Here is a 12,516-nt window from a genome sequence, read left to right on the forward strand (position 1 = left end):
TGTTTTATGTTAGCTGTTTTTAAGTTGGTGGTTTATGTTAGCTGTTTTATGTTAGTGGTTTGTGTTAGTTGTTTTATGTTAGCTGTTTTATGTTAAAGGTTTGACTTATGCTGTTTTATGCTAATGGTTTTACTTATGCTGTTTTATGTTAGCGGTTCTAGTTAAGCTCTTTTATTTTAGTGGTTTAGTTGCGTGATCTATGGTAGTTGTTTTGCATGTGGTTCTCGTTCATCGATTTTTATGCAGTCTTATTTAGTATGATGTTTTGTTGGTGAGTTATCGATTTCGTTATGTTTGTCATTGGTTATGAATCCGGTTATAACAATGCGGTGAATGTTATGTGCAGCCACAGCAAATGCATAAGGAGCATGCGGCGGTAGCAGGGCATGCGACTAGATGACAGATACGTTCCGTACTTGCAGATGGCAGGTCTATACCATCTTGCAAGGCTGAACAATAGATGGTTCCGGTTAGACGAGGCCCTTGTCAGTGCATTTGTCGAGCGATGGCGTCCAGAGACGCACACCTTTCATATGCCGTTCGGAGAGTGCACGATCACACTTCAGGACGTGGCATACCAGTTGGGGTTGCCAGTGGACGGGCGTTACGTCAGCGGCTGCCTATCAGAGTTCCATTTATACATCCCGGGTGGCCGTCCAGCCTGGGTGTGGTTCCAGGAGCTGCTTGGAGTGGTACCTCCTCCCAGCCAGGTTCAGAAGTACGCAGTGAACTGCAGCTGGTTTCAGGAGACTTTTGGTGAGTGCCCTGATGGAGCAGATGACGAGACTGTGCGGCGATATGCGCGTGCGTATATCATGATGTTGTTGGGTACGCAGCTGTTTGGGGATAAGTCTTGCAACTGCATACACATCAGATGGCTTCCCTACGTAGCCAGGCAGGAGGAGATGGGTACCTATAGCTGGGGTTCTGCAGCACTAGCATGGTTGTACCGGTGCATGTGCCGAGTGGCGAACAAACATGTGGTCAAGTTAACAGGCCCACTTCAGCAACTTCAGTCTTGGATCTTCTGGCGATTTCCTCGGTTTAGGCCTTCTGGATATGAGACGTTCAGCTGGCCATTGGCTTCGAGGTACTTTACTCAGCCTTCTCTATTTCATTTTAATATAAATAAATGCATGTTTATTAATAATGTATTAGAAACCCTAAACACACAATTAAGTTGCCATAAGACACATGTATGATGCAGGTGGTCAGGATACAACGCTTTCGGTAGCGAGAAGGGTCCTAGAGTGGAGATGTGGATGCTGAGGATAGACCGGTTACAGCACGGGGAGGTGAGTACACTACTTAATAAGTTTCTTTATTTAACCAAACTTTATGAGTTAGCCTGACAATGGAGAGTTCCCCGTGCAGTTTATCTGGATGCCGTACACCACTCCCGACGTACTTCAGGTTGTGCATCCAGAGGTTTTGGAGCCTCGGCATATGGCGTTGTGGCGGTCAGTGACGTCGCTGATCTACTTTGCCGTCATAGAGTGGCATCAGATAGATAGGGTTCTTCCGTAGTTCGGAGGGGTGCAGTCCCCTCCGAATCCCGCATTGAACATCGACTTTCTGATGTCGAAGGACGGCAGAGGTGGCGATCGATGGTTTCCGTACGATCTTCAGAAGTGGCATCTGTATTGGAGTCCTGTGCGGACACGGTGCAGAGGTTTGATGTTGTTGCTGACCCTGGACCATCGCATTTGTTTCTCGAGTGGTGGAGTCAGCATGGAAAGAGGTTCTTGTCTTCGGATATGCAGTTGGGGGATCCGAGAGCCGTTCCTATTCCAGTTGAGGCCTCACAGCGAGGTGCCGGGCGAGTGCCTGACATGGATCGTCCGGAGGACGTGCCTGATAGGCGCAGGGTTGAGAGGAGAGCTCGTGTGGGCACACGATGGAGCCAGCGTGAGTGGAGGTGGCTTGATGCAGCCATAGACGATGATGACCATGCTGGTGCGGCTAGAGGCGGACGACGAGGCCAGAGAGGGAGACGGAGAGGGCGTGGTGCCGACGACGATGACGATGATTAGCATGGTCCGGTGGGCGGGGATGGTGCAGGGGCTGTTGCAGCTGGTGGTGTTAGTACCCACGATGGCGGACATGGAGGAGAGTGGTATGGGTCAGGTATGGGTGATGGGGCTGAGCCTGGTGACACTGGACTTAGGCCTGTGTCTCTTGGGGATTACTTCGTTGGTGTACCCGCCCATGACCAGCCTCAGCAGGAGGGTACCCCTTGGGTTATTCTGGGATCACAGTGGTCAGATTTTCTTGGCTCAGATACGCTTGATACGGACTTCGGGGGTCCACAGTTTCTAGCTGATGAGCGGATAATTTATACGCTTTTTGGCATTGTTTTCATATAGTTTTTAGTAAGTTTAAGCTACTTTTAGGGATGTTTTCATTAGTTTTTATGTTAAATTCACATTTCTGGACTTTACTATGAGTTTGTGTGTTTTTCTGTGATTTCAGGTAAATTCTGACTGAAATTGAGGGATTTGAGCAAAACTCTGAAGAAGGCTGACAAAAGGACTACTGATGCTGTTGGATTCTGACCTCCCTGCACTCGGAATGGATTTTCTGGAGCTACAGAACTCCAATTGGCGCGCTCTCAACGGCGTTGGAAAGTAGACATCCAGGGCTTTCCAGCAATATATAATAGTCCATACTTTATTCGAAGAATGACGACGTAACTTGGCGTTAAACGCCAAGTACACACTGCTGTCTGGAGTTAAACGCCAGAAAAACGTCATGATCCGGAGTTGAACGCCCAAAACACGTCATAACTCAGAGTTCAACGCCAAGATATGCCTTAGCTCGTGGAATGATCAAGCTCAGCCCAAGCATACACCAAGTGGGCCCCGGAAGTGGATTTATGCATCAATTACTTACTCATGTAAACCCTAGTAGCCAGTCTAGTATATATAGGACATTTATCTATTGTATTAGCCATCTTTTGACCATCTTTTGACCATCTTTTGACCATCTTTTGACCATTCTTAGTCTTTTTGATTCGGTCACTTGATCATGGAGAGGGCTGGCCATTCGGCCATGCCTGAACCTTTTGCTTATGTATTTTCAACGGTGGAGTTTCTGCACACCATAGATTAAGGGTGTGGAGCTCTGCTGTACCTCAAGTATTAATGAAATTCTATCTTCTTTTATTCAAATCTCTCTTATTCTTATTCCAAGATATTCATTCGTACCCAAGAACATGATGAATGTGATGAGTCAAATTACCCTCATCATCATTCTCACTTATGAACGCGCGTGATTGACAACCACTTCCGTTCTACATGCAACAGAGCTTGAATTCGTATCTCTTAGATTCCCCAACAGAATCTTCGTGGTATAAGTTAGATAGTTGGCGGCATTTATGAGGGTCCGGAAAGTCTCACCTTGTCTGTGGTATTCCGAGTAGGATCCTGGGAATCCGGAAAGTCCAACCTTGTCTGTGGTGTTCCGAGTAGGATTCTGGTAATGAATGACCGTGACGTGCTTCAAACTTTAACCTGCTGGGCGTTGGTGACAGACGCAAAAGAGGGATTCTATTCCAGTAGGAGCGGGAACCAACCGGTGATTAGCCGTACTGTGACAGAGTGCGTTAGCATAGTTTTCACTGCGAGGATGGGATGTAGCCATCAGCCATAGGTGATGCCTCCAGACTGGTTAGCTGTGCGAGTGACAGCCGCACAGGTTATTTCCCCGTGAGGAATGAAAGTAGCCACAGTTGATGGTGAACCCCTATACAAAGCTTGCCATGGAAAGGAGTAAGAAGGATTGAGTAGAAGGAGTAGGAGAGCAGGCGTCCAAGAGCTCTACAGCATCTCCATCCGCTTATCTGAAATTCCCACCAATGAATCTGCATAAGTATCTTTATCCCTTTCATTATTTCTATTTTCAAAAACCCATAAACTATTTTAATCTGCCTAACTGAGATTTGCAAGGTGACCATAGCTTGCTTCATACCAAAAATCTGTGGATTTTCCCCGGCAACGGCGCCAAAAACTTGGTGGACGAAATTGTGATTCCCTTTTGCTGTAAGAGACAGAGCTAGAATATGGTTGGATTCACAACCTAAGGACAGCCTGAACTCTTGGGATAAGCTGGTTACTGCCTTCTTAGATAAGTTCTTCCCTCCTCAAAAACTGAGCAAGCTGAGAGTGGATGTTCAAACCTTTAAGCAAAAAGATGGTGAATCCCTCTATGAAGCTTGGGAAAGATACAAGCAGCTGACCAAGAGATGTCCATCTGACATGTTTTCATAATGGACCCTATTAGATATATTCTATTATGGTCTCTCTGAATTTTCGAAAATGTCACTGGACCACTCTGCAGGTGGTTCTATTCACCTGAAGAAAACGCCTGAAGAGGCTCAAGAACTCATTGACATGGTTGCTAACAACCAGTTCATGTATACCTCTGAGAGGAATTCTGTGAATAATGGGGTCCCTCAGAAGAAAGGAGTTCTTGAAATTGATGCTCTGAATGCCATACTGGCTCAGAACAAAATGTTGACTCAACAGGTCAACATAATTTCTCAAAATCTGAATGGATTGCAACATGCAGCCAACAGTACTAGAGAGGCAGCTTCTGAAGAAGCTTATGATCCTGAGAACCCTGCCATGGCAGAGGTTAATTATCTGGGTGAACCATATGGAAACACCTATAACCCATCATGGAGAAATCATCCAAATTTCTCATGGAAGGATCAACAAAAGCCTCAACAAGGCTTTAACAATGGTGGACGCAATAGGCTGAATAATAGTAAGCCATATCCATCATCCTCTCAGCAACAGACAGAGAACTCTGAACAAAATAATTCTAACTTAGCCAATATAGTCTCTGATCTGTCAAAAGCCACTTTCAGTTTCATGAATGAAACAAGATCCTCCATTAGAAATTTGGAGGCACAAGTAGGCCAGCTGAGTAAGAAAGTTATTGAAACTCCTCCCAGTATTCTCCCAAGTAATACAGAAGAGAATCCAAAAGGAGAGTGCAAAGCCATTGACTTAGTCAACATGGCCGAATGCATCAAGGAGGAGGAGGACAAAAATCCTAGTGAGGCAGACCTCCTGGGACGTCCTTCAAGCAAGAAGGAGTTTCCTAATAAGGATCCTGAGGAATCTGAGGCTCATACAGAGACCATAGAGATTCCATTAAATCTCCTTCTGCCATTCATGAGCTCTGACTATTATTCATCCTCTGAAGAGGATGAAGATGTGACTAGTGAGCAAGTTGCTCAATATCTAGGAGCTATCATGAAACTGAATGCCAAGCTATTTGGTAATGAGACTTGGGAAAGTGAACCTCCCTTGCTCATTCGTGATTTGGATACTTGGATTCAGGAAACTCTACCTCAAAAGAGACAAGATCCTGGCAAGTTCTTGATACCTTGCACCATTGGCACCATGAGCTTTGAAAAAGCTCTGTGTGATCTTGGGTCAGGGATAAACCTTATGCCACTCTCTGTAATGGAGAAGCTAGGGATCATTGAGGTGCAACCTGCTTTGTTCTCACTGCAATTGGCAGATAAGTCAGTGAGACAAGCTCATGGGATAGTAGAGGACGTGCTTATAAAAGTTGAAGACTTTTACATCCCTGCTGATTTCCTAATCCTAGATACTAGGAAGGAAGATGATGAATGCATCATCCTAGGAAGACCTTTCCTAGCCACAGCAGAAGCTGTGATAGATGTCAACAGAGGAGAGTTAGTCCTTCAATTGAATGGAGAATACCTTGTGTTTCAAGCACATGGCAATCCCTCTGTGACAAAGGAGAATAAGCATGAAGAGCTTCTCTCAGTTCAAGGTCAAGAAGAGCCCACACAGTCAAACTCTAAGTTTGGTGTTGTGAAGCCACAACCAAACTCTAAGTTTGGTGTTCAAACCCCATATCCAAACTCTAAGTTTGGTGTTGGGACTAGACAACATTGACTTGATTGCTCTGTGGCTCCATGAGAGCCACTGTCAAGCTATTGACATTAAAGAAGCGCTTGTTGGAAGGCAACCCAATTTTATTTATCTAATTTTATTTTATTTTGTTTCTTTGTTATTTTTGTGTTTAATTAGGTACATGATCATGAGGAGTCACGAAAAAAATCAAAAAAATTAAAAACAGAGTCAAAAACAGAAGAAAAAAAATTTCACCCTGGAGGACGCACGGGCCGGCGTTCAGCGCCCAGAAGATGCATCTGGCCAGCGTTCAGCGCCAGAACAGAGCATCTTCCTGGCGCTGAACGCCCAAAACAAGCAACATCCTGGCGTTTAACGCCAGGATGCGCACGCAGAGGACAATCTGGCGCTGAACGCCAGAAACAAGCTTGAAACTGGCGTTCAACGCCAGAATCAAGCATAACATGGGCGTTTAACGCCCAGATCAAGCATCACATGGGCGTTTAACGCCCAGAACATGCACCAATGGGCGTTTGAACGCCAGAATAGTGCATGAAGGCAATTTACACGCCTATAGGGTGAAGGAATGGTATTTCTTTTCACCTCAGGAACTGTGGACCCCACAGGATCCCCACCTACCTTTTCTTTTAATCCTATTCACACTCTCCTAATCCAAATCTCATTTTCAATGTCACCCTTCCCAAAAACCTTCACCAATCACATCAATTCCTCTTCCCAATTACCCCATGCACCATTCACATCAACCTCCTCTTCCCCATAAACCCCACCTACCCCCACTACATTCAAATTCAATTTCCCACCCATTCCCACCCAAAATGGCCGAAACCTAACCCCCCTCCCTATAAATACCTCTCCTTTCTTCTTCTTTTTCACACAACACTACCCATTCTTCTCTCATATAACCGAACCCGCTTCTCTCCCTCTCTTCTAATTTCTCTTCTTCTTCTTCTTCTACTCTTCTTTTCTTCTTGCTCGAGGGCGAGCAAATTTTAAGTTTGGTGTGGTAAAAAGCCTAGCTTTTTATTTTTCATTCACCATCAATGGCACCCAAGACCGGAGTTTCCTCAAGAAAAGGAAAAGGGAAGGCAAAAGCTTCCACTTCCGAATCATGGGAAAAGGAGAGATTCATCTCCAAGAGCCACCAAGACCACTTCTATGATGTTGTGGCAAAGAAGAGGGTGATCCCTGAGGTCCCCTTCAAGCTCAAATAGAATGAGTATCCGGAAATCCGACATGAGATCCAAAGAAGAGGGTGGAAAGTCATCACCAACCCCATGCAACAAGTCGGATTATTGATGGTTCAAGAGTTCTATGCTAATGCATGGATCACTAGGAACCATGATCAAAGTATGAACCCGAATCCAAAGAACTATCTCACAATGGTTCGGGGGAAATACTTAGATTTCAGTCCGGAAAATGTGAGGTTGGCGTTTCATCTACCCATGATGCAAGGTGATGAACGCCCCTACACAAGGAGGGTCAACTTCAACCAAAGGTTGGACCAAGTCCTAATGGACATTTGTGTGGAAGGCGCCCAATGGAGAGTAGACTCTAAAGGCAAACCGGTCCAACTAAGAAGACTGGACCTCAAGCCTGTAGCTAGAGGATGGTTGGAGTTCATCCAAAGATCCATCATCCCTACAAGCAACCGATCTGAAGTTACTGTGGATCGGGCCATCATGATTCATAGCATCATGATTGGAGAGGAAGTAGAGGTTCATGAAGTCATAGCCAATGAACTCTACAAAATAGCTGACAAGCCTTCATACATGGCACGGCTAGCCTTCCCCCACCTCATATGCCATTTGTGCTACTCAGCTGGAGTTATCATAGATGGAGATGTCTCCATTGAAGAAGACAAGCCCATCACCAAGAAAAGGATGGAGCAAACAAGGGAAGTCCCTCACGGCCCCCAAGGAGAACATGAGGAAGTTCATCAACAAATGCCTCATGGAATGCACTTTCCTCCCAACAACTATTGGGAGCAACTCAGTACCTCCTTAGAAGACTTGAGCCAAAACGTGGAACAACTAAGGGTGGAACACCATGAACACGCCCTCACTCTCCAAGAAATAAGAGAAGATCAAAGAGCTATAAGGGAGGAGCAACAAAGGCAAGGAAGGGACATAGAAGAGTTGAAGAACATCATTGGTCCTTCAAGAAGAAGACGCCACTAGAGGTGGATTCATTCCTTGTTCTTTATTTTTTTTCTGTTTTCGGTTTTTAAGTATTATGTTTGTCTATGTTTTTGTGTTTCTACTTCATGATCATTAGTGTGTAACCATGCCTTAAAGCTATGAATAAAATCCATTAGTCCTTCACCTCTCTTAAAAGAAAAATGTTTTAATTCAAAAGAACAAGAAGTACATAATTTTCGAAATTATTAGTGAATTTAATTTAATTATATTGATGTGGTGGCAATAATTTTTGTTTTCTGAATGAATGAATGAACAGTGCATATTTTTGATCTTGTTGTTTATGAGTGTTAAAATTGTTGGTTCTTGAAAGAATGATGAACAAAGAGAAATGTTATTGATGATCTGAAAAACATCATGAATTTGATTCTTGAAGCAAGAAAAAGCAGTGAAAAAAAAAAAGTGGCGAAAATTTTAGCAAAGATCCAAAGCTTTGAGCATTAATGGATAGGAGGGCCCAAGGAAATAAAATCCAGGCCTAAGCGGCTAAATCAAGCTGTCCCTAACCATGTGCTTGTGTCATGAAGGTCCAAGTGAAAAGCTTGAGACTGAATGGTTAAAGTCGTGATCTAAAGCTAAAGAGTGTGCTTAAGAGCTCTGGACACCACTAACTGGGGACTCTAGCAAAGCTGAGTCACAATCTGAAAAGGTTCACCCAGTTATGTGTCTGTGGCATTTGTGTATCCGGTGGTAATACTGGAAGACAAAGTGCTTAGGGCCACGGCCAAGACTCATAAAGTAGCTGTGTTCAAGAATCAACATGCCTAACTAGGAAAGTCAATAACACTATCTGAAATTCTAAGTTCCTAGAGAAGCCAATCACTCTAAACTTCAAAGGAAAAAGTGAGATGCCAAAACTGTTCAGAAGCAAAAAGCTACAAGTCCCGCTCATCTAATTAAATTAATATTCATTGATATTTTGGATTTTATAGTATATTCTCTTCTTTTTATCCTAATTGATTTTCAGTTGCTTGGGGACAAGCAACAATTTAAGTTTGGTGTTGTGATGAGCGGATAATTTATACGCTTTTTGGCATTGTTTTCATATAGTTTTTAGTAAGTTTAAGCTACTTTTAGGGATGTTTTCATTAGTTTTTATGTTAAATTCACATTTCTAGACTTTACTATGAGTTTGTGTGTTTTTCTGTGATTTCAGGTAAATTCTGACTGAAATTGAGGGATTTGAGCAAAACTCTGAAGAAGGCTGACAAAAGGACTACTGATGCTGTTGGATTCTGACCTCCCTGCACTCGGAATGGATTTTCTGGAGCTACAGAACTCCAATTGGCGCGCTCTCAACGGCGTTGGAAAGTATACATCCAGGGCTTTCCAGCAATATATAATAGTCCATACTTTATTCGAAGAATGACGACGTAACTTGGCGTTAAACGCCAAGTACACGCTGCTGTCTGGAGTTAAACGCCAGAAAAACGTCATGATCCGGAGTTGAACGCCCAAAACACGTCATAACTCAGAGTTCAACGCCAAGATATGCCTTAGCTCGTGGAATGATCAAGCTCAGCCCAAGCATACACCAAGTGGGCCCCGGAAGTGGATTTATGCATCAATTACTTACTCATGTAAACCCTAGTAGCCAGTCTAGTATATATAGGACATTTATCTATTGTATTAGCCATCTTTTGACCATCTTTTGACCATTCTTAGTCTTTTTGATTCGGTCACTTGATCATGGAGAGGGCTGGCCATTCGGCCATGCCTGAACCTCTTGCTTATGTATTTTCAACGGTGGAGTTTCTGCACACCATAGATTAAGGGTGTGGAGCTCTGCTGTACCTCAAGTATTAATGAAATTCTATCTTCTTTTATTCAAATCTCTCTTATTCTTATTCCAAGATATTCATTCGTACCCAAGAACATGATGAATATTATGAGTCAGATTACCCTCATTATCATTCTCACTTATGAATGCGCGTGATTGACAACCATGTCCGTTCTACATGCAACAGAGCTTGAATGTGTATCTCTTAGATTCCCCAACAGAATCTTCGTGGTATAAGCTAGATAGATGGCGGCATTTATGAGGGTCCGGAAAGTCTCACCTTGTCTGTGGTATTCCGAGTAGGATCCTGGGAATCCGGAAAGTCCAACCTTGTCTGTGGTGTTCCGAGTAGGATTCCGGTAATGAATGACCGTGACGTGCTTCAAACTTTAACCTGCTGGGCGTTAGTGACAGACGCAAAAGAGGGATTCTATTCCAGTAGGAGCGGGAACCAACCGGTGATTAGCCGTACTGTGACAGAGTGCGTTAGCATAGTTTTCACTGCGAGGATGGGATGTAGCCATCAGCCATGGGTGATGCCTCCAGACTGGTTAGCTGTGCGAGTGACAGCCGCACAGGATATTTCCCCGTGAGGAATGAAAGTAGCCACAGTTGATGGTGAACCCCTATACAAAGCTTGCCATGGAAAGGAGTAAGAAGGACTGAGTAGAAGGAGTAGGAGAACAGGCGTCCAAGAGCTCTACAGCATCTCCATCCGCTTATCTGAAATTCCTACCAATGAATCTGCATAAGTATCTTTATCCCTTTCATTATTTCTATTTTCGAAAACCCATAAAACTATTTTAAATCTGCCTAACTGAGATTTGCAAGGTGACCATAGCTTGCTTCATACCAACAATCTCTGTGGATTCGACCCTTACTCACGTATGGTTTATTACTTGGACGACCCAGTACACTTGCTGGTTAGTTGAACGGAGTTGTGTCCACTCATGCCAAAAAATCCTAAGTTCCACAATTCTACAGTAAATATGAATCAAAGAATAGTGATCACAATTTCCGAGCGGCAAGCGATACTCTGTAGCTACCCAATGAGAAGGAACCAGTCGGAGTGGTTTCGGCAACGGTGAACTCGGAATTATCCCTGTCATACAAAGTCACCGTGAAGCACATCACCGTCTTCACCAGTGAGTTGTTGTCCTGTTCCCATCTGGGCCTCAGCCTCTCTCCCCTTGCGAACAAAAAGTTCCGCAAGCCTTCCATATGTTGCCTTCACCAGTGAGGATACAGGTAGGTTTCTGACACCCTTGAGGATTGAGTTCACACACTCGGAGATATTCGTCGTCATGTGACCGAATCTCCGACCATCGTCACGATGTTGAGTCCACAAGGAATAATCAATCCGGTTCGCCCACTCACACATCGCCGGGTCTTCAGACCGCAGAATATCAAACCAGTAATCAAACTCAACCTCGGTCTTGGCATACGCCGCATTCACAAGAAGCCTTCGTGCGTCTTTGCCCTTGAAGGTAAGGGCAAAGTTAGCAGCTACGTGTCGAATGCAGAATGCACGATATGCAGATGGAGGTAACCAACCTCCGTCAGGAGCCTCAAGCGCAGCCTTGATGCCGTTATGCCTGTCCGATATAACCAGCAGACCCGGTTGCGGTGTCACGTGCTGACGAAGGTGAGAGAGAAAGAATGCCCAAGACTCAGCATTCTCACCCTCTACTAGTGCGAATGCAACAGGTAGAATATTGGAGTTCCTGTCCTGTGCAATTGCGATGAGCAACGTTCCCCCGTACTTGCCATACAGATGGGTGCCATCGATGCTGATTAGCTGCTTGCAATGCCGGAATGCCTCGATGCATGGTGGAAACGTCCAGAAAAGTCTGTGAAAATAAGCTTGAGACTCGTCTACCTGTCCTCCAACTCGAACGGGGCTAGTCCTTAGGACTGCAACAGTAACAGGCATCGTCAACTGGACTCCCAACACCCACCTGGGCAGCTCGTTGTATGACTCATCCCAGTCACCGTAGATGAGGGCAACATCCTTCTGTTTTGCCATCCAGACCCTCCTGTAAGTCGGCCTAAACCCAAAGTGTGCTGCCGTGGCATTCAGTAGCACCTTGATGCTGACGAATGCATTCACCCTAACCATTGGCATAATGAACTCCGATATCACATGGTAATCCAAACTCCTGTGGTCACTCGAGATGGAGGTGGCAAGACAAGTGTGAGGTCCATTGTATCATTTGACCTCCCAAATGCCCTTGCGCTGCCGGAGACTCAGTCGAATCAACCATGTGCACCCATTCCCAAACTCAGAACACTTGCCCACATACCGGCGATAATCAGACTCGACTACCTTGTACTGTACACCTCGCCGGATGCTGTAAGTCTTCACACTTAATAGGGCCTGATCTTTATCCTGAAATTGCTGACCGACCTGGAACTCTGTCAGACTAGCAGTCCCTTCCGTATCTCTAGCTCCGAATCCAACAGAGTGCCCAGAAACTCCCTCCTGCCTCATAGCATCCAAGTCCAAAGAGGAAAAATGTGGTGGATACTGCTGTGTGCCAGAGCTAGAACCACCTACCACCAATGCAGGCTCACTCGCTCCAATATCATCGCCGCTGTCGTCGTCAATCATATCCGGCTCGACGTC

At 44.8% G+C, this 12,516-nt stretch overlaps 1 protein-coding gene across 1 annotated transcript; it reads left to right on the forward strand.

Annotated features, from left to right (window-relative positions):
* The first annotated feature begins 460 nt into the window (after positions 1-460).
* Positions 461-1,527, forward strand: LOC140176795 (protein MAIN-LIKE 1-like). The gene is made up of 4 exons (XM_072208343.1): positions 461-469; positions 567-1,090; positions 1,208-1,295; positions 1,348-1,527. Exons 1-4 carry the CDS (start codon positions 461-463, stop codon positions 1,525-1,527), a joined length of 801 nt encoding a protein of 266 aa, XP_072064444.1.
* The last annotated feature ends 10,989 nt before the right edge of the window (positions 1,528-12,516 follow it).

This window comes from Arachis hypogaea, chromosome 2 (genome assembly GCF_003086295.3).
Source record: "Arachis hypogaea cultivar Tifrunner chromosome 2, arahy.Tifrunner.gnm2.J5K5, whole genome shotgun sequence".
Classification (NCBI taxonomy): Eukaryota; Viridiplantae; Streptophyta; class Magnoliopsida; order Fabales; family Fabaceae; genus Arachis; species Arachis hypogaea.

Bases quoted from the DNA above. Each gene is read 5' to 3' on its own strand.
- LOC140176795 (XM_072208343.1), top strand. The intron at 1,091-1,207 runs GTACTTTACTCA...TGTATGATGCAG, and splicing joins AGCTGGCCATTGGCTTCGAG to GTGGTCAGGATACAACGCTT. The intron at 1,296-1,347 runs GTGAGTACACTA...TTTATGAGTTAG, and splicing joins ACCGGTTACAGCACGGGGAG to CCTGACAATGGAGAGTTCCC.